The sequence below is a fragment of the Sphaeramia orbicularis genome, chromosome 8 (genome assembly GCF_902148855.1).
Source record: "Sphaeramia orbicularis chromosome 8, fSphaOr1.1, whole genome shotgun sequence".
NCBI lineage: Eukaryota > Metazoa > Chordata > Actinopteri > Kurtiformes > Apogonidae > Sphaeramia > Sphaeramia orbicularis.
Genome location: NC_043964.1, coordinates 52349398 through 52372285, shown reverse-complemented (window position 1 = coordinate 52372285; position 22888 = coordinate 52349398). Strand labels below are relative to the sequence as shown.

The 22888-nt window shown below is 37.4% G+C and overlaps 2 protein-coding genes across 2 annotated transcripts; both read right to left on the bottom strand.

Annotated features, from left to right (window-relative positions):
* Positions 1 to 564: 564 nt before the first annotated feature.
* On the bottom strand, positions 565 to 5276 carry LOC115424883 (bryoporin-like). Its single transcript, XM_030142279.1, has 3 exons — positions 5209 to 5276; positions 3571 to 3741; positions 565 to 1070 (listed from the first exon to the last, which is right to left on the bottom strand). Exons 1-3 carry the CDS (start codon positions 5274 to 5276, stop codon positions 647 to 649), a joined length of 663 nt encoding a protein of 220 aa, XP_029998139.1. The 3' UTR covers positions 565 to 646.
* An 8237-nt stretch (positions 5277 to 13513) lies between these two features.
* Positions 13514 to 19644, bottom strand: LOC115423406 (bryoporin-like). The gene is made up of 3 exons (XM_030140171.1): positions 19617 to 19644; positions 18777 to 18944; positions 13514 to 14157 (listed from the first exon to the last, which is right to left on the bottom strand). The coding sequence occupies exons 2-3, from the start codon at positions 18920 to 18922 to the stop codon at positions 13737 to 13739; spliced, it is 567 nt and encodes a 188-aa protein (XP_029996031.1). The 5' UTR covers positions 18923 to 18944; positions 19617 to 19644; the 3' UTR covers positions 13514 to 13736.
* Positions 19645 to 22888: the final 3244 nt, after the last annotated feature.

Genomic DNA, 22888 nt, shown 5'->3' with positions numbered 1-22888 from the left:
ATACAATCAAACAGGAGAGAAAGAGAAAGAAAAGTGTCATGAAATCATCAGAACAGTGTTTAACTCATAAAGACCCAGTGTGACTGTTGTGGTAGGTCCCAAATCAGAATTTCTCTCTATTTAACCTTTTTCTTAAGTGATTTATCACCAGTTATTTTAATAAAGGGTATTTGGTGAATTTTCAGTAAAAATCAGGTATTTTCCTATATTTAATTCACTGATCATGTAGATGTTCATCAAAGCTCAGAGTAAAGTTTAAGTCATTGATGAGTCATTGACTGGCATTGATCCGACTCCATTGGTTTTACTGGTGAATTAATGTTGTAAAAGTTCACAGTGTTTCCACGGTAACTACGGAGCCTCTGAACGTCCAAATGGGTCATATCTGATGACCATGAAAAGATGAACAACTGTATTTTACACCAATTTTTGACATGTATTGATAGGATTAGTGGATCAACAGGTATTCAACAGTTTAGATCAGTGCTTTTAGTCAACGATGGATGTTTGGGTCTTTATGAGTTAAAGTTTTCCGTATCAGTACCGATCTGTGACAAACTATTCTATTACATCACATTATTAGCCCTGATAGACAACATTTATGTGATAAAGGTGTTCTGTAACCAACACTGTTAACGTTTGGTCACTAAATTTTCTGACTAATTCGCAGCTTTATGACAGGTTGGTAGGCGTCTGACATTGTGGCCATGATGGTAAAAGTACCACCTTCATAAATGAGACTTCCTGGCTCTTTTGCTTTCTTTCCGCGAAATGATGCGCCTGATCCACTTATCATCTCATTATAAAGTGTCTTGTCACACTCTCTGCTGTGGTCAAAGATTCCCACTGCATACTCATTGGAGTAAATATTAAAGTCGTAAGGCACGGAGAACATGACGGCCATTTTCCTAGTGCTCAGCTGTGTTTGATTGTCCTGGAGATCATACGTGATGACGCCGACAGATCCACGTGCTGTGTGAGGGGTTTTGACAAACACAGCAACATCAGATGTTCCAGAGTCAATGAAGGGGGACTGAGGTATCGCACAGTGTCCGCTGTAAAGGTGCATCCTAGACATGAAAACAGCAAAATAACCAGAATGAATTCAACATAATAAAGCATGGTCCGGCTTTTCATGAGTAGGGCTGTGTATTGGCAAGAATCTGGTGATAGGATACAAACCACAAAACTAGGATCACAGTATGATATATCACGATATATCACAATACTGTTAACAAGGCAATATTTTTTGTTTGCTTTGTTTCTTTTTTTAAAAACTTTTTTTTTTAAGTTTATTTCCTGGAAAAATTAAATTACACCAGAAATATGCGCAAATACTGAACACAATTTATTTGATCAGAACAGGAACTAATAGTATATCATAAAACTTTCCTTTGTAAAAACTTAATGTGCAGGATTTGAATAAATAAAGCTTTAACATCTGGCTTTACCTGTACAAAAAACCCCACACCAAAATGAATGAATAAATAATATTTTATAGACACATTTTATAGATCACAATACTACTTTTTAGAACAAACAACAGAGCAAAATACTCATGCGAATATAGAAAAAAAAAAGAGTGAAATACCCACGGGTATATATGAATAAAAGAGCTTGATAAACTAAAGAGAAAACCAAAAAACAAACATGAACCTCCTCTATGTCTGCATTTGAATAAATACTAGTGCTGTCAAATGATTAGGATTTCTAATCAGATTAATCACAGGGTTGCTGTGGATTAATTTTGATAAATCATGACTGAATATCACTCCTTTTTAATCTATATTAAAGGTCCTGGACAGAGAATTTATTTAAAGTGGATTGCAGCGACACCTTTGCTGGAATCGGTGGTGTTTTAAAGGGACAAAGACTCCGCTTCCCATGAGCACTAGCACCTACTGTCGAAGGCCAAAACTGTGTCCAAGGCGTTTTGACGCTAGTGAATGAGGAGTGGATCCTCAGTACAACTCTGCAGTTCTTTTTTCCAGATGGCAACCTGCACGTGCAAAGTGACGTTTGAAACGAGACAACAAACAAACTTCATAAAGTCCGTTTGTAGAGTAGTTTAGTAACTGGAGTGAAATCCAAAGTCAAACCAAACTGAAAGTTGGACTCCTGCTTCTATGTCTGTTTGAGCTCCAGTGTTACAGACCGGTGTTTAAGACGTGTCCCAATAATATCCATCTGCTGCAGCTGTTCCACAAAGTATTCAGTCATTTTTATAAATGACTTCAGTCCTTCTTCATCTTCCTCATTCTGTATTAGTTCAGTTCAGCTCCAGCTGCTTCAGCCTTCTGCATTCACACTCTTCTACTGTTAGAACTGTCTTGTTCCTGAAGGACAGTTTAGTATCCAGGCCCTGACCTGAACATTCAACTCCATACAGAACCATTTCAGTCTGACCTTCCAAAGCCCTTAGTTTGGACTGAACCAATGCTCCAAATAAAACAGATTAGCCCTGTCACACTTCTGTGGCTAACACACAAGTGTTCACTAAGTGTTTGACTGAGCTACCAACACACACTAGAGTCCAATGTTCCAGTGCATATGGAGAAAGAACAGAAGCATTCTATACCTGTGCAGAAGGAAGACTCCAGCTCTGTTTTCATTCCTTTAACTCCCTTAGTTCTACCCATCGGTTCAGTGCAGAGGTTTACCGGTGTTTTAGTCTGTGCTCTATCACTCTACCCTTTAGTTTTCTTTTTCTTTCTGCCAGTCCAGTTCCAGTTCCAGTGTCCACCACTACAACAAAATAAATCCAACAAATCCTTTTCTTTAGGAAAAAGGACAGATCTTCTCACTCGATCAGTTTACTTTTCACTACTTAACTCTGCCGGTCGGTGTGTTGTTGTCATAGTGACATAAGTCTGCTGTAAAGCAGTCCAACCTTGTCCGGCCCGGCCAGGGATGCTGGAAATAGCATTTGGAAATAACCTATTTTGTTGCTGATAATCTCATTTTAAATTGCAGACTACGATCAGGCATATATATAAAAATGAGACTTTTTCAAGATGACGTAGAAAGTCTGTTCAGCACCTTTAATTGCGTTTCATTTTGCATGAGCAAACGAACTCAAGAAAGAAGGGAATATTTCTGCACTTAACCTGTTTATTAAACACCTTCAACAGTTTCAACCAAACTTCTCTAACCAAATGTTCTGTCTTGTTTTTTTGTCCTCATATTTCCATCCAGAAGACCAACGTGCTGTTTAGCACCTTCCATCTTTATGGGTTGGTTCTGCTGCCTGTCACTACCGGATCAACTGACCATTTGTTCCTGTGCATTAATGCTATCTCTACTGGACAAACTGACCCAAATGTGTTGGAGGAGACGTTCAGAGTCCTTCTGCTGCAGATGGGTTCATGGAGTTAACATTTACGATCAGACTGATCATGATGATAGATTTATCTGTGTTAATGTGTTAATTTTGACAGCCCTAAATACTTAAAAATATTGATACAGTACTTTTTAATATCAATACAGTGTTATGAAGTGAAATATCATGATATATCATGAAAACTGATCTTTTCTTCTACCCTGTTCATGAGTATTACCAGTGTAAGGTACCTGGGATTAGAGAGGCTGTAGTCTTTACAGGCATTAGTGATGTCGACATTGCACTGGCGATGGGTGGGGGAAGCAGCAGCGATGGCTTCACCGGTTGTAACGACGGCTCCCAGAGCTGCAGCTGCTGCAGCTGCTGCAGCTGCTGCTTCAGTTTTTTCTGACATATTGGATCTGTTCAAAGACACACAGACAGTTCAGCACAAGTTAACCTCAAAGTGTTCTGAAAATAAGGCCTCGGTATTTTCTATCGTCTGCAGGCATTCCCCTGTTGGTCATTTAAGGAGGCCTCTGGTTATTTAACCCTTTAACCCCTGAGCCCTGATTCCAGGTAAAGGTTCTGCTGTGAATCTGCGTCTGTTTCAGGTTCATTAAAACTGCTGTGAGTTTGTGTTTGTGTTCCTTTTCTTCAGTGGTTTTGTTTTACTGTGTGTTTAGGGTCAAAACAGTTGGAATACCAGAAAAAGACAAAGAGAGGAATTGAAGTTTGACAGGTTTGGACTAAATAAAGGACTCAGAATGTATATCAGTAAGAGATTTAGGGATGTTAAACATTAACTGTGAGCTTTGGGCCCAGTAGTTTTAGTTTTGGGCTCTTTTTTCTACATCATTTCAGCTGCTTCTTGACACTCAGCTGAAGTCTAAAAAGTAGTTACACAGTCAATTAAAAAATAAAAAAAAATAGAACAAGCCACAAAATAAACAACAACAGCCAAAGTGATCAATGAAATGAACAAAAATTAATAATAAAACAACAAAATAATGAATAACATGAATAAAATAAGCCAAAAACTGAACAAAATTGAGGAAAAAAATAACAAAATGAAATGTAGAAAAACAAATGAAATAAGCAACTGAATGAATAAAAACAAAAAAAAACCCCAAAAAATTACAAAATAATAAATGACGCTAAAAAAAAATATGCAAAAAAAAAGGACTGAAATTAAGTTTAAAAAAACAAAATAAGCAACAAGTATTTGAATTTGGGCCCAGTAGTTTTTGTTTTGGGCACTTTAAAAAAAACAAAAAAAAACATTCCAGCTGCTTTCTGACACCTATTTAACTCTGTACAGCAGTTCCACGGTCAAAACCCAGTAAAAATGCAAGAAAAAAAAAGTTTAAGGAAAATCACCACAACACTGAAAACAGTAAAAACAAAAAAACACAAGGAAATTGGTGTATTAAAAAAAAAAAAAAAAGAAGAAGCCTAAACCATCTATTTTTATAGTGAGTCGGTCTCACTCACTGCTCTGTGTTTGACTCCCATTCCACAGGTGGTGGGGGGTGAACTGAGCATGCTCAGATGTCTATGGAAAGAACAAGGTCTATTCTATTGCACGTTTGGAAATTGTTTCCTATTGAACAAATGGTTGAATTTTTATGAATATTTAAAATAAATCAGACATTCAGAACGCTCACCACAGACACGTCAGGGGTTAAAGGGTTAACCTCATGAAATTAACTTCTTTCCTTTTTCAGCTTTGGTGTAAAATGTTTAGAAACTGTAATTCATTAGTTTATCCGTATCTGTGTTGTTTTTCGTTGAGATGGTTGAATTATAAATGTTGGTAAGTAAAATAAATAAAAACGGACAAATATTAAATTCTTTGTGCTCACCAACAGACAGGGCGAAGTACTTACCTTTGCTTGCAGTCAATATCTGGTTGAAGTTGAGGTTTCTGTGTGTTTGTTGTACCTCCAGTGGTCATTTTTAAATACTTTCCAGGGGGTTGGACGTTGACGACAGAGCTGACCAATAAACTGAAATGTTGTAATTCTCATAAATAGAGGAAGTGAGTGGAAAGTTAATACCAGGAACACAAGCTCTTTTTTTATGTTGAAATTTCCATTTTACATCCTACAGCAAAATGATACCACTGTTGACCCTGGGTGTGTCTCAAGCAACGTTCCCTCTAATTTTTCATGTGTCTGAGCAAACACACAAACTGCCTTGGACCTCTGTGAGCAACATCAGACGTGTGCACTGTGGTCACGCCAGAATCACATACGTCCAAGTTCGATGGTTTATTAAAAGAATCAAATTACAGCAGTCATTTCCATTAGATTGCTTTTAATTAACCCTTTCATGCCTAGTGGTGACTACAGTGGACAGCTACTCTACAGCTGTTCTCTTGTATATTCATGGGTTTGTTTTTTTAGTTCCATATCAGCCGACACAGTGGACGCTTATGCATCATCCCATACACAAACATATATCATTACTGTAACTTTGCTGTTCCTGATAAACCTGATCTGCACTAACATGTTTTAGTGAAAAATCAATTGCTAGATGTTATAAGATTGTAAGTAACAGTTTTCCGAAACAAAAAGGTTTTTTGGATATTATCTTCATGAAGTGAGTAATAACTACTATTAGAGTTTGTTAAAATGTGAGAAAACATCAGATTAGCTGAATTAAAAATGTTTTGATTTCATAGTTTTCACACAGTACATCACTTTCTGATGATGGGTTTTAAATACATGTTTCTTTGCTTCAAAAATTAAATGCATGGTTTCCAGCTGAGTGGACATTTTTGTAATTTCATGACAAATAGGTTCATAAAAAAAATTTCAATCTCATTCCTTTTTTATATCTAAAAATGATTAAAAACAGTCAGGAAAAAATCTTGACGAAGCTTCTCATAATTCATGCATGAAAGGGTTAGTCCACTTACAATGAAAAAGACACACACACACACACACACACACATATATATAAAAAAAAAAAAAAAAAAAAAAAAAAAAAAAAAATATATATATATATATATATATATATATATATATATATATATATATGATTTTTTTTGCCTCTTATGGGTAAGGAACCAAATGGGTCAATGAGTGACTTATTTAAAGGGTGAAATACCGAATCGTTAAAGTAAGTTTTAAGAAATGAAACAGCAGAAACATACAGTGAATTGAATTGCCACAATTGTAAAATTTTTATTGTTAATTTGTGCAAAAACACTTTAATGATACAAGCAATGTGTGAAGTGTGGACGTTAATGCAAAAATACAATCAAACAGGAGAGAAAGAGAAAGAAAAGTGTCATGAAATCATCAGAACAGTGTTTAACTCATAAAGACCCAGTGTGACTGTTGTGGTAGGTCCCAAATCAGATTTTCTCTCTATTTAACCTTTTTCTTAAGTGATTTATCACCAGTTGTTGTAATAAAGGGTATTTTGTATTTTGTGAATTTTCAGTGAAAATCAGGTATTTTCCTTTATTTAATTCACTGATCATGTAGATGTTCATAAAAGCTTAGAGTAAAGTTGAAGGTTATTAGATTAGAAAAAAAAAGAAAACTGAAGAAAAACTGACTTTTTCAGCCAAGATATTGTGGAGGTTTTTTTTTTTCTTATCATCATACACTATATTGCCAAAAGTATTGTCTCCCCCATCCAAATAATCAGACTCAGCTGTTCCAGTCCCTTCCATGTCCACAGGTGTATAAAATCCAGCCCTAGGCATGCAGACTGCTTTTACAAACATTTGTGACAGAATGGGTCGCTCTCAGGAGCTCAGTGAATTCCAGCGTGGAACTGTGATAGGATGCCACCTGTGCGACAAATCCAGTCGTGAAATTTCCTGGCTCCTAAATATTCCACAGTCAGCTGTCAGCTGGATTAGAAGAAAGTGGAAGTGTTTGGGAACGACAGCAACTCAGCCACGAAGTGGTTGGCCACGTAAACTGACGGAGCGGGGTCAGCGGATGCTGAGGCGCAGAGTGCCAAGAGGTCGCCAACTTTCTGCAGAGTCAATGGTACAGACCTCCAAACTTCATGCGTCCTTCAGATTAGCTCCAGAACAGTGTGCACAGAGCTTCATGGAATGGGTTTCCATGGCCGAGCAGCTGCATCCAAGCCAGACATCACCAAGTGCAATGCAAAGTGGTGGATGCAGTGGTGTAAAGCACGCCGCCACTGGACTCTAGAGCAGGGGAGGAGCCTTCTCTGGAGTGACCAATCGTGCTTCTCCATCTGGCAATCTGATGGACGGGTCTGGGTTTGGCGGTCGCCAGGAGAACGATACCTGTCAGACCACATTGTGCCAAGTGTAAAGTCTGGTGGAGGGGGGGTTATGGTGTGGGGTTGTTTTTCAGGAGCTGGGCTTGGCCCCTTAGTTCCAGTGAAAGGAACTGGGAATGCTTCAGCAGAACAAGACATTTTGGACAATTCCATGCTCCCAACTTTGTGGGAACAGTTTGGAGCCGGCCCCTTCCTCTTCCAACATGACTGTGCACCAGTGCACAAAGCAAGGTCCATTTGGACATGGAGGACAGAGTCTGGTGTGGATGAACTGGACTGGCCTGCACACAGTCCTGACCTCAACCCCATAGAACACCTTTGGATGAATTAGAGCGCAGACTGAGAACCAGGCCTTCTGTCCAACATCAGTGTGGGACCTCACAAATGCGCTTCTGGAAGAATGGTCCAAAATTCCCATGAACACACTCCTAAACCTTGTGGACAGCCTTCCCAGAAGAGTTGAAGCTGTTAGAGCTGCAAAGGGTGGACCCACATCAGATTGAACCCCACAGACTAGGAATGGGATGGACCTGAAATTCATATGAGAGTCAAGGCAGGTGAGGGAATACTTTTGGCAATATAGTGTAGATAAATGGCAGAAAACTCAGAGCTGGATGAAAAATCAGTTGTTTAATTCGTGCTTGGGGAACAGTATAGAGGAACAGCGCTTCGCCGTGTCTACTCTGACAGTTCCAACGCCTCATGTGGCAGAGGCAACTTCACTCACACCAGATCCAAGAAAGGAGAGGGGGGGGGGCAGCCTTTAGTGCATATGCCCCACAAAAATGAAACACCCTGCCTGATGTAATTAGACATGCCACATCAGTCGACACTTTTAAAAACAGGTTAAAAATGTACCTTTTTTTGTTCTGTTGAGTTGTATGTGTGTGTGTGTGTGTGTGTGTGTGTTTGTGCACATGTGCGAGTTTAAGTGTGTGTACATATGATTGTTTACTTGCAATTGCATTCTCTTTTATGATTGTTTCTTTTATGTTACATACTCGTTGTGAAGCACATTGAGTCTGCCTTATGCATGAAATGTAATTGCGGGAACATTTTTTTTAATAAACATAATATTTGAAATAATAATTATTATGCATGGAACCTGTGTCCCACAACATGCATGCAACCCTGTTACCCATAACCTTTTAGCATGGTAGAAGAAGAAAGCAGTGAATCACATGATATGCTGGAAATGACATCATCAAACAGTTTTCCAAAAGAATGGGTAGAGCAAAGGTATGTCCTCTCTTCTATTTTTCATATTTTCATAAGATTGTGAGCCTTGATTGAATGTCTCACTCTACCTCACTCAACCCTGTTACCCATATTAATAGGATAAGACAAATTCTTTTTGATTTTTTCTTTACTTATTTACATAAGTAAGTGTGTCCTCTTGGTCAGCAGTAACAGCTAGCTAAGTAGTTAGCTTCTATGCCTGAGAAAAAGCTAACAGTCTGGATTTGCAACCCTGTTACTGTGATTAGAGTAACAGGGTTGCACTACATTAATAGGGCTGCATCTCCTCCAGTTTACTCAGACTTTACAAACTATTATTTATGGTTCAAGTCAATAATTTACATTATCTGAGATAGAATTTAGTTAATCTACATATTGTAAACACATTCCTGAATTTCCCAGACTGTATTGTTTCCTTTTATTTCCTAATGGTAGTCCAAATGGATTATGGTTGCAGCAGCTACCCTGATGGGATTATTAACTTGACATAAATCAAACTATATATAAACAGTGAGTTACAATTCATAATAGGGGACACTAAATTAAGTTAGATAATTTTTTTTCTTACAGTGTGGCCCACCATTGAGTGCTGCTGAAAAGCAGAGATGCCACCGTGCCAAGTGTGATGCTGATGTACAGAGGAGACAACAGTGTTTACTAAAAGAAAGACAGAAATGGAGGAAAGATGCAGAAACAGGACAGAAGTTGCTTCAAAAAGACCGCAGTGAGAGAGGACAGTGTACCCAACGAAAAAAGTGGAGAGAGGCTCATAAGAGGAGTAAAGCCAGGAGAGAGTTACCTGAAGGGTTAATAAGGGGGGGGGGGGGCTTAATATCAAACACCACATTAGCCCTGATTTTCTGATGCAACAAGATGTTCTAAGCACTCCTGTGTAATTTTTTTTGAAATTTTCATCCAAACCCCCCCTACCCTGAAAATTACTTTTTTAACTCTGAAAATTGCAACTTTCCCAGCTTCTTCACTCTTTTGTCCAGTGCAGTGTATAAATCTGTTCATGATGGGACATTTAATGATCTTATAAGTGCCATATTGTATCATAAGAGTACTTTGTACTATGAAAAGTCTAATGTCAAGGTCATGTTGAAGGTTAAAAGTCACCAAAAAGCCTATTTTTTTTCAAAAATTCATACCATTCAGACATTTTATCAAATCTGTCCTCAGTTCTGTTCCCTCTGGTTTCCTGGTGGGACCCCCCAAGGCCTTTGGCCCTTTAAAGACACAGTACAGACTAAATATTAAAACATGTACATTCCATTTGAATTTGCCGCCGTTAGTGTGGCGGGAAACACATTCATTCATTCATTCATTTTCTGAACCCACTTTCTCCTCACTAGGGTCACAGGGGTCACTTGGAGCCTATCCCAGCTACTGATGGGCGAAGGCGGGGTTCACCCTGGACATGTGACCAGTTCATCACAGACTGAACATATAGAGACAAACAACCACTGTCACATTCACCCCTATGGGGGATTTAGATTAACCCATTAACCTATCAGTGCATGTGTTTGGATGGTGGGAGGAAACCGGAGTACCCAGAGAGAACATGCAAACTTCACACAGAAAGGTCCCACCCCCATCGACAGGTGTTAGAATGGAACCCAGGACCTTCTGTCTGTGAGGCACCAGGTCTATCCACTGCACCACCGTGTCGCCCACAACAGGACATATACATGTAAATGTCAAAGTCATGTGAAACTACCGTTTGTTCTTTTTGACATGTCTGTTTGGAGAATACATGAGTGAATAATTCTGTTTAATGTGTCTTATTGAATGTCAGTTGTCTGTGGTCAGTAGATGTGTTCTGAGGAGAGAACCTGAGCCCAACATTTGGAAGAACCCACATTAACAGCTTCATTCCATGAAATATGCATTTGGACCATTTGGGTGACCTTTGACCTATAATTTGGCCTTGACACTACACCTTTTTTAGTGCAAAGCACTCTGAAGACATGACATGTCTGACAAAAAAACATTTAGGATCCAGCATGAGCAGATTGTTACATTGTACTTTATCAAAAGTGAAGAAGGTTTGAAAGTTGACAAAAACCCCACGTTTTCAGGGTTGAAAAAGTAATTTTCGGGGTAGGGGGTGGTTTTTGGATGAAAATTTAAAAAAAAAAAAACACACAGGAGTGCTTAGAACATCTTGTTGCATCAGAAAATCAGGGCTAAAGTTGAATCTGAAAAATTTCTTGAAATAAGTCCCCCCATTATTATTATTATTGTTTTTTTTTTTTGTTTGTTTGTTGTTGTTTTTTTTTGGGGGGGGGGGTTGTTATTTGAGAAACAGTGCTGACAGAAAGTATTAAAAGTTATTCAAAGAATACTTTGGTGTCTTGAGCATTTGTCACTTTTATATAATGATCTATAATCAGAAATAATGTAGCTGTTACTTCATACAACCCCGTTACCCTAATTTCAACCCTGTTACCATATCTTTTTAATTGAAAATAATCATAAATTACTTTCTCAGCTCAAAAGTGTTCAACCCATTGCCCTTTAAAGAGTTTATGTAATTATATGCAAAATGTGTCAGAGTAAATATTGTAAAATAAATACTGAAATTGTTAAAGTGAAACATGCCAATATTGAAAAGTTGGCCGAGACAGATTTTGAAAGTTGCTAAAATTAATTTAAATCAAGTCATGTGAAACCAAATGGTTATTCAGAGAGAATGTTACTTTCTTTACTTGATGGAAAAGGAATTACATTTAAGAAATTAATTAATACACTTTTTTCAGGTTCCTTAGTGTTGGTAACAGGGTTGCACCAAGTATTACAAACACCACATAAATCATGTAATAAAAATTGTACCATTGATGTGTAAGCTGAGCCAATCAAGCCTTTGATAGTTTATTACCTATTATTGATGAATATATAATGGAAAATTAGAAAAGTGAAGGTTTATTTTTCAAGAATTTTGAAGCCCAAATGTCCTCCAACTCTGGAATGACCCATGTAGCTGGGATAGGCTCCAAGCGACCCCTGTGACCCTAGTGAGGATAAAGCAGGTTCAGAGAATGAATATATATATATATTCTTTTTTTTTTTTTTTTTTTTTTTTTTCTTGGGGCCCCAGGGGACCCTATCTGCGCCACTGGCTACAAGTATAACATGACTGGACAGAACACATTCATGTCGTACATCAGTCAGTTGCTATGTGGAACTTAAGACAGGTTTCCCATTTTTGGTATGGTTAATATTAACATTAAGGGTTGTTTCTTCCTGGTTTCTTCAGATTCCTTAAAAACAGGGTGTGTACTAACTTGTATTTGGGGCAAATGAAACTTGTGGTCAGAAAGAGAGAACTGCTCTGAGTTTTTTCAGACAAAAGTGTGGGATGAGACGGTTACAGAGAAAGTCAAAATAAGTTCATACTTATTCAGAAGAAATGACAGTTATGAGGTGACAAAGAGTTCATGGCATTTAAGAAAATGACATTTCAGCATTAACAGAATCATGAACTGAACATAAAAAATTAATTTAAATTAATTTTGTTCATTTTATTGCTAATTTTTTCCATGTTATTTTTTTTTAGACATTTTCTTATTCGCTTTTGTTGATTTTATTTCTTTTTGTTCATTTTCTTGCCCTTTTTTTAAAAAAAAAAATCTTCAATTTTGTTCAGTTTGTGGCCTATTTTGTGAATGCTATTTATTATTTGGTTGATTTATTATTCATTTTTGTTCTTTTTTTTTTTTGGCTGTTTTTGTTCCTTTTGTTGCTTAGTTTACTCTTGTTTCTATTTTCATCAATTTCTTGCTTATTTTTTCACATTATTTATTATTTTGTAGGTTTTTTAAAATTCATTTTTATTAATTTTATCCACTATCATTGATCTTACTCCGTGGGTTTTACTGGTGAATCAATCTTTACATTTTTTAAAATCAATTTTGTTCATTTTATTGCTTTTTTTTCATGTTATTTATTATTTTATGCATTTTCTTATTTGCTTTTGTTGATTTAATTTATTTTTATTCATTTTATTCATTACTTTGGCTGTTTTTGTTCCTTTTGTTGCTTATTTTATTCTTGTTTCTATTTTGATCAATTTCTTGCTTATTTTTCTCAAATTATTTATTATTTTGTAGGGTTTTTTAAAATTCATTTTTATTAATTTTATCCACTGTCATTGATCTTACTCCATGGGTTTTACTGGTGAATCAATCTTTAAAAAATTTTTTAAATTAATTTTGTTCATTGTATTGCTTTTTTTTTCTCCATGTTATTTATTATTTTATGCATTTTCTTATTTGCTTTTGTTGATTTAATTTATTTTTGTTCATTTTATTCATTACTTCAGCTGTTTTTGTTCATTTTGTTGCTTATTTTATTCTTGTTTTTATTTTCAGCAATTTTTTGCAGATTTTTTTTTCACATTTTTTTTTAATCATTTTGTAGGTTTTTTTTTAAAAAAAATCATTTTTATTAATTTTATCCACTGTCATTGAACAGTGTCTTTTTCAGTCCAATCTGTCATGAACTGAACATAAACCCAGTGTGTCCATCCACTGGCATTGATCCGACTCCATGGGTTTTACTGGTGAATTACTGTTGTAAAAGATGACAATGTTTCCATGGTAACTACAGAGCCTCTGAACATCCAAATGGGTCATATCTGATGACAATAAAAAGATGAAGAACTGTATTTTACACCAATTATTGACATGTATTGATAGGATTAGTGGATCAACAGGTATTCAACAGTTTAGATCAGTGCTTTTAGTCGACGATGGATGTTTGGGTCTTTATGAGTTAAAGTTTTCCGTATCAGTACCGATCTGTGACAAACTATTCTATTACATCACATTATTAGCCCTGATAGACAACATTTATGTGATAAAGGTGTTCTGTAACCAACATTGTTTATGTTTGGTCACTAAATTTTCTGACTAATTCGCAGCTTTATGACAGGTTGGTAGGTGTCTGACATTGTGGCCATGATGGTAAAAGTACCACCTTCATAAATGAGACTTCCTGGCTCTTTTGCTTTCTTTCTGGCAAATGATCCTGATCCACTTATCATCTCATTATAAAGTGTCTTATCACACTCTCTGCTGTGGTCAAAGATTCCCACTGCATACACATTGGAGTAAAAATTAAAGTCGTAAGGCACAGAGAACATGACGGCCATTTTCTTAGTGCTCTGCTGTGTTTTGTTGTCCTGGAGATCATACGTGATGACGCCGACAGATCCACATGCAGTGTTAGGGGTTTTGACAAACACAGCAACATCAGATGTTCCAGAGTCAATGAAGGGGGACTGAGGTATCGCACAGTGTCCGCTGTCAAGGTACATCCTAGACATGAAAACAGCAAAATAACCAGAATGAATTCAACATAATAAAGCATGGTCCGACTTTTCATGAGTAGGGCTGTGTATTGGCAAGAATCTGGTGATAGGATACAAACCACAAAACTAGGATCACAGTATATCACGATATATCGCAATACTGTTAACAAGGCAATATTTTTTGTTTGCTTTGTTTCTTTTTTTTTTTTAAACATTTTTTTTAAAGATTATTTCCTGGAAAAAATGAATTACACCAGAAATATGCACAGTAGTGTCAAAGTGTCAGTTTAGACGCCAGTAAAGAGAAGCATGCAGATCCCAAAACTGTTTAACAGCAGGAGACCATGACAGAGCACACAGTGTGGACATTCACATGTAATTTTACCACCAAGCCACATGAGGGCGCTGTTTTAGTACATATGAACTGGATGCCATTGTGCAGGTTGAAGTGAACAGCCACATTTCATCACACATAGCACCGAGTAAAGGTTTTAATCAAAGTCTGTGTGAATCCCTTTCACTAAATGTAAACCTGTATTTGTGAACTGGGACAGATTAATGTCTTTGTGAATGAGATGCAAAGGTTAAAGTGGAGGACTGAGCTGAAATCTGGAACGAAGGAACTAAGGGTCAGAAGAACTTCGACAGTGAGATCCCCTGTGAACAAATGACTAGTTCTCATACTGAACCATTAACGTCCCTGGGTGGACTCAAACCACCAACCTTACGGTTAACCCTTTAACCCCTGAAGTGTCTGTGGTGCTCGTTCCGAATGTAGGATTTATTTTCAATATTCATAGAAATTCAACCCTTTGTCCAATTGGAAAAATTTCAAAACATGCTGACAGAATAGACCTTGTTCTTTCCATAGACATCCGTTTATTTTTAAGAAAATGGTCAGTGACCTTATCGTACCAAGTAGGTGTCTTTCCCAGGGACTGGACCAGTGTCCTCTCTGCTCAGACGGCCTTGGCCCAGTGTGTTGTGGGTGTAAGACTTCAGCCTTTTTAAACTACAGATGCTCCTTTCACTCCAACCTAGCCGACAGTTTGATTGATTTAACTATCTACAAAACGATATTCAACTCGAACAAGAAATGATTAAATTATGAAACTGAAACAAGAAAACGCTGAAATTATGTTAATTTGAAACAAGGAAGTCCAATGAGTGGGTTTTATTTACAGTGCAAGAAATGAACAAATAATTTCTTAGTGGTTTCTCTGGATTTCAGAGCAGAATGTGCGACGGTATTAAACTGAACTGTGTCAGTGAAGGAGGAGATCTGAAAACAGCTGTCAATCAAATGGGATTCAGCCTTTTGACTGATCCTCCAATCAGCACGTGGGATTCTGGTGTCCAGCCCGGCCGAGCTCCGCCCACAGCTCTATTCACCCCCAGAGACGCCCGCAGTCTACGGACAAATACACTGAGCAGAGATGTATGAGAAAACAGAGACACGGGAATGGAGGAGAAGTGAACAACATCGAGTCCGTTGATTTGTGATGAAGCTGATTCTGAACGAACTCATCTTTGAGATGAACGTGTTCGAACACATTTGTAGTCAATAAAATGTCAACACAACCGAACATATTTAACCATTTAATTTTCGTAATTTTAGGGGAAGCTGGGCTTCCCTTGCAGTCTGTGAGAAATCGCCACTGATATCTATCTATCTATCTATCTATCTATCTATCTATCTATCTATCTATCTATCTATCTATCTATCTATATATATATATATATATATATATAGATATACATACATACATATACATATATATATATATATATATATATATATATTTATATTTATATTTATATTTATATATGATTGTTTTTTTTATGTTACATACTTGTTGTGAAGCACATTGAGTCTACCTTGTGCATGAAATGTGCTCTATAAATAAAGTTGAATTGAATTGCATGCGTTTTGGTCTGTTACCAAAAAGCATTAGTGCTCTGTACTGCTTACCTATGTGTGTCTATCCTATATCACCGTTAACTTTAGCCAGGTACAGAATTCCTTAACACAGGTAAAGTTTGCTGGGGGTGATGAAATTTTTATTTTTATTTTTTTTCAAGCACAACAGACAAATCTAACTGGAGTTCTGAAAATGAAACGTCCGCATGTGACTGTTTTGCATAAGCACTGAATCCAACCCATACCCACACTGAAGCTCAATTACCGGGAACAGAAACCAAAATGACACTGGCTTTGACCTCTGCCTTTCTACAGTGACAATAGGAACTAATAATGCACCATTTGCACAAGAGTAAAAAAAAACAACTGTGTCGGATGGGGTCCAGGCTGCTTTCACACCTCAAACAAACCGCACCAGGGTTCGTATGGAACCATGCCCAGACCACCTCTTCAGCTGGGTCTGGGTTCACTTGTTTAGTCCGGAACAGAGTTTGGTGGTTTTTATTCACACCAGCCCAAAAGGTCCGAACCAAGGGAGCAAACAAACTCTGGTCTGTTTTAAACGGACCAAACAAGGCAGGTGTGAATACACACAGCAAATCTGCCAGTGTTGATTTTCCAGTGTTACTTGTATTTAACACCATTCAGAGTTGATATAACGTTTGATCCATAAAAACTAACACTCACAGAGTAAGTGTTAGTGTGTATTTTGGTTGTTTCACGCACTCTAGCACTCTGAGTGTTAAACTTGACCACGCCTATCAATTTTGGTAAAGAAGTGTTTAGAAGTCTACAGTTGCCATTTTTCCTTGTCACCGCGGTAAAATTTACAGTTTTAGGTCCATATTAACATAAATCTGTGGAGTAAAATAATGTGGAGTTAGCTAAAAAAGAGTGAAAGTGTTAAATTTCTGGAGTTCATTCTGTAAGTTTAACTCCAGCTTGGGTCTTTGATGGTGTCATTTTTCGGGGTACATTTACCAGGTGTTGAGGAGCATGATTGAACCCCATAATGGGTGTTCATTTCTGGACAGAGCAACAGAGCAGACCAGTGTGCTCATGGACGTCATATGAGGCGTCGTATAAGTACCATTTTACTTCTGAAACAAGGCTCTTCACTCGGCTGGAAGGAACTTTTCTGTCAGCTCTGTCACTATCATAACATGTATATTTCTGTTCGGACCGACTTGCGAACCAGCTGCTAAAGTTAGCTCTTGCTGCAAACTTAGAACGTTGAACATGCTAATTTTAGCTCGACGGCTTCTTGCATTGTAGTCTGAGGTAATTCATACAATTCATACAAGAGTTGAGAGCAAAGCTATTGAACAAATAGTGCATGTCATGGTGCACTCCTGCGTTGCCACAGACCCCTCCCTCAGACTCATTATCACCTTCACCTGCTGCCACCTGTCACACCTGGAGCAGATCTGCATGAGGAGCCCATAGAAGCACCTCCTCTGCTCTGGAGCAGATCTGCATGAGGAGCCCACAGAAGCACCTCCTCTGCTCTGGAGCAGATCTGCATGAGGAGCCCACAGAAGCACCTCCTCTGCTCTGGAGCAGATCTGCATGAGGAGCCCACAGAAGCACCTCCTCTGCTCTGGTCCGGTGCCAGATCATTGCTGCTGCTGTCACTGCTTCAGAGCTCCATAGATGTTCATCCCATTCACTTCAGAGCCATAACCCAGACTCTCACCGTCCTGATCCTGTCTTCCTGTGGACTCTGATGTTTTCAAACCCAGATTTTGTCTCGTTCTCAAGTATAGTTTTATGTAAATAAACCCATTTTCTCCCTTCAGCACCGTACGTATGAGTTCAGTCTTTCATTCAGTCATGACAGTAACTGGCTAAAACAGCAACGATGTTGAGCTGTTTCCTTTGTTTTACTTTTGTTCAGGCACCTCAAACAAATTCATGGAATGTCTCCTGCACTTCCAAGCTATCTCATGTTTTGGGCAGTGTTGTAAAAGGTGGTTTTACAGGGTTTTAGGAGTGTTGTGCGCCTTGTCAAATTTTATGTGAAGCCCCCTGTTAAAGAAAAATATGTATTTTTTTATTACATTTTTTTTATTGCAGTACTTTTTGGAGTGATTTTTGTACATGTGTGGTGGATGGTTAGACTTAACACTAACAGATTGTACATTTTTAACTCTAATAGTGTTAATCCCAGTGAATAATGTACACCTTATGAGTAGCAGAGTAAACACTAGTTAAATTTACATTTAACACCACAGAATGGTACTTGAAGACTGGTGCAGTGTTGAATAGTTAACTCTGTTGGTGTCACTAAGTAATGAACTTTGAATACTAATCTAGTGTTCTTTTCATCTATTGTGGTGTTAATATTTTACACTCTAAGAGTTTGTCTGAACACTGTCACAGTGTTAATTATTTTAACACATTCAAAAGCGTTAATTTAACACTTAACCAGTGGTTCCCATATAAACCCTGGCTTGGTGTTAATTTCAACTCTGAGGGTGTTAAATTTGCATTTTCAAACTTGCAGTGCATCCTTAGAATCAGACTGATCATGATGATCGATTTATCCGCATTAATGTGTTAATTTTGACAGCCCTAAATACCTAAAAATATCGATACAGTACTTTTTAATATCAATACAGTATCATGAAGTGAAATATCGGGATATATCATGAAAACTGATATTTTCTTCTGCCCTGTTCATGAGTATTACCAGTGTAAGGTACCTGGGATTAGAGAGGCTGTAGTCTTTACAGACGTTGGTGATCTCGACATTGCACTGGCGATGGGTGGGGGAAGCACCAGCGATGGCTTCACCGGCTGCAACGACGGCTCCCAGAGCTGCAGCTGCTGCTCCTGCTGCTTTAGCCATATTGGATCTGTTCAAAGACACACTGACAGTTCAGCACAAGTTAACCTTCAAGTGTTCTGAAAATAAGGCCTCTGTATTTTCTATCGTCTGCAGGCATTCCCCTGTTGGTCATTTAAGGAGGCCTCTGGTTATTCAACCCTTTAACCCCTGAGCCCTGATTCCAGGTAAAGGTTCACATATTAACCTTATGAAATTAACTTCTTTCATTTTTCAGCTTTGGTGAAAAATGTTTAGAAACTGTAATTAATTAATTAATTAATTAATTAATGCATTCATTCATTCATTCATTTATTTATTTGGTTTATTTGATAGGGACAGATACAAAAGACATAGACCAACTGTAACACAGCAGTCCCATGCATGCATCATAGTGCTTATAGCAAAAGCTAATTTGCAGCACCGGTCCCTAGATGGGCTTTTATGAAAAGTTAAAATACAGAGAGGAATGGAGAGACAGTGACCTTTTACATACAAAACTGTTGTAAAGGAAAGAAAATAATCAGGTTAAAACAAAGAAACAGATAAACATTATACAAACATTAAACATGAGTACACTGCTTTTTCTGGCAGTTTATCCGTATCTGTGTTGTTTTCATTGAGATGGTTGAATTATAAACGGTGGTAAGTAAAATAAATAAAAACTGACAAATATTAAATTCTTTGTGCTCAACAACAGACAGGGTGAAGTACTTACCTTTGCTTGCAGTCAATATCTGGTTGAAGTTAAGGTTTCTGTGTGTTTGTTGTACCTCCAGTGGTCATTTTTAAATGCTTTCCAGGGGGTTGGACGTTGATGACAGAGCTGACCAATAAACTGAAATGTTGTGGTTCTTATAAATAGAGGAAGTGAGTGGAAAGTTAATACCAGGAACACAAGGTCATTTGTTATCTTGGAATGTCCATTTTACATCCTGTAGCAAAACGATACCACTGTTGACCCTGGGTGTGTCTGAAGTATCTTTACACTTTTCCATTCTCCACTGATGTTTACCAGTCATTACATGTGTTTGTCATACACAGCAACTATAGACATGCAAAATGGGTTGAAATTACACACACAAACCAGTGTTTTAGTGCATGTTTATGCTGGAAACCTTTTGTGAAAGACTCTGTTAAATTAGACTTAATTCGTAAAGACCCAGGGCTACTTTTGTGGCAGTTCTCAAATTAATTTTTCTTTATATTTAACATTTCTTTAGTGATTTATCACCATTTATTATAATAATATCCTTTGTATTTTTGCAGTTTTTCAGTAAAACTCAGGTATTTTCCTATATTTAATTTGCAGAACATGTACTTTAATCATCATTCTGATATTATATTTGAGGATTATTATATCCAAAATAGAGAGAACTCAAGTAAAAGGGACTTTTCCAGTAAAATTCCCCCTCGGTCCCGGACTGAACACAGGAGGTCCTTCCTCCTGTGTCTTACTTTTACTGTACATATTATATATCTTTTATTATTTTTTTTATTACTTCTTACCTTGTATCTCTAATGTTGGTTGTCTGGAGTTGTGTGTTTGAATGGGTCAGTGTTTTTTTTTTTTTTTTACTGCTATCTATCTATCTATCTATCTATCTATCTATCTATCTATCTATCTATCTATCTATCTATCTATCTATCTATCTATCTATCTATCTATCTATCTATCTATCTATCTATCTATAATACTGTACATTATTGACTGAACATAAACCCAGTGTGTCCATCCACTGTCATTGATCCAACTCCATGGGTTTTACTGGTGAATCAATGTTGTAGAAGATGACGGTGTTTCCATGGTAACTACGGAGCCTCTGAACATCCAAATCGGTCATATCTGATGACCATGAAAAAATGAATAACTGTATTTTACACCACTTATTGACATGTATTGATAGAATTACTGGATCTACAGGTATTATGTATTCTGTACCAGTAGATGGTTTGAGTCCCCAGTGCTTTGGGTCTTTATGGGTTAAAGGCTGCTTATGTATGGATGGGAGTGGATTGATTTTCTTGTCCTCATATTTCCATCCAGAGGGCCATAAAAATAGGACCTGTAGTCTAATGGCATATTTAAAGACATTAATTGACATTCATTTGACCTTTCGAGATCACTCGAGGTCAAAGGTCATAGCACCAAATGAAAGCCCGTATGTGAAAATGGGTTTAACTAAAGAAAATGTTGGTTTTGTCCAGAGTACATTGACCAGATTAAATAGAACTGCATGACTAAAAAGAGACTAAAATACAATTGTCATTGACTAAAACAAGACTAAAATGTCATCAGTTTTTGTTGACTAAAACTTGACTAGACGAAAAAACTATGAACATGACTAAAACTAATAAAGACTGAAATGAGAGTTTGGTACAAAAACTAGAGAAAAACTAAAATTAAAACAGGCTGACAAAGACAACACTACTCATCACCTACTTCTACAGTGGGATTCATTATCTTTTAAGTACTGCGCTCGAAATGGAAAAAAACTGTACGTAACAGCTGAGAGGGACGTATCAGACCATATATATTCAGCATTGTGGTTCAGAAGGGATGTAATGTTTAAACCAGTGGTTCTTAATCTGGGTTCGATCGAACCCTAGGGGTTCGGTGAGTCAGTCTCAGGGGTTCGGCGGAGGTCAAGACACACACTCGACTCATTAGTCGGGTGTGTGTGTCGGGCTAGGTGCGTGTATGTAAACAAACGGCCTCGGAGTCTCTTTCTCTGATTGACATCCAATATACGCGGTGTATTGTTGTTGCTTATAGCACTACAGCACATCTGGAAGTGTTTATAATCTCTTCCACTCGTCTGACGATGAATTATTTGAGTATTTTCCACATCGTTGTTATGACTTTTGCTACTTCCTGTTAACCACGGAGGCAGCCATGTGTAGCGTTTGTTTACATTTTTCGGTCACCGCACTGGTCAGTTACAGTCATGTGACAACCGACGCACCGTCAAGGACGGAGAAATCGTATTACGCTAAAGCCGAGCTAGTGCCGTAATAAAACAACGATCACAAAAATACTGGAGTATAACGAGAACTTTTTTTTTTGATACACTACATGCAATTATCTTTTTTTTTTATGTCAAAATTGCGTGGTTCTAAAAGTTCGGAGTGAGATGAAACGAAAACGGGTTGACGTGACGGCCTACACATACATATACACAACAGCAGAAGTCACACTGATTTGCAGTAAATATTCATTATTATTGTAGCCTGATGGAAATTAGGTGATGGGTGTGTGTTAAAATGTTAAAAGTGATAAATAGCATAAATACAATAAGTACATTATTGGAATACATAAGGTTAAAAATTAAAACCATTTCAGTGCGGTAGTATTAAAACAGGTCATGTCTTTGTGAAAAGGTATGGAATTTGTTGTAAGTTCAAGCATTGTATTGGTTTTGTTCTTTGAGCACAGTGATGTTAATGCACGGTTCATTTTGTGCACCAGTAAAACATATGCCTGTGTCTTGAATTTGAAAAAAATCATATTGTATTTTTTAATAAAGAAGGGTTCGGTGAATGCGCATATGAAACTGGTGGGGTTCAGTACCTCCAACAAGGTTAAGAACCACTGGTTTAAATCATGTGGTTTACTTTTGTGTTTTAGTTACATTAAACGTACAAAAAGTAGCAGATGCTCCGATAAGATGTTCTTTTTCAGATACTGATTCTGAAACTTTTTGTCCAGCCTCACTTCCTGTTTTCGCTTCCTTTAATGAGCTGTGGCTACTGCTGCTGCTGAACCTGTGATCTTTGACAGGTTTTATCTTCAGTCTGATACTTATTCTCACTTCAGTTTCTTTCACTGACCTCAGGGACCAGCGACTTCTAGGAAATTAACATATTCTATTAGTTTTGGTTCTCATTTTGGGGGTTAGGGAACAGAAGGCCTTGTTCATAAACTGACAATAAAATTGGATTTTCTCTTTTTCTTCAACAAATCCTCTCTTTCTTTCTTGGCAAGGAAAC

Bases quoted from the DNA above. Each gene is read 5' to 3' on its own strand.
- LOC115424883 (XM_030142279.1), bottom strand. From the start codon at position 5,276: ATGACCACTGGAGGTACAACAAACACACAGAAACCTCAACTTCAACCA. The intron at 3,742-5,208 runs GTAAGTACTTCG...GTCTTTGAACAG, and splicing joins GATATTGACTGCAAGCAAAG to ATCCAATATGTCAGAAAAAA. The intron at 1,071-3,570 runs GTACCTTACACT...TTTCATGTCTAG, and splicing joins TACAGCCTCTCTAATCCCAG to GATGCACCTTTACAGCGGAC.
- LOC115423406 (XM_030140171.1), bottom strand. From the start codon at position 18,922: ATGGCTAAAGCAGCAGGAGCAGCAGCTGCAGCTCTGGGAGCCGTCGTT. The intron at 14,158-18,776 runs GTACCTTACACT...TTTCATGTCTAG, and splicing joins TACAGCCTCTCTAATCCCAG to GATGTACCTTGACAGCGGAC.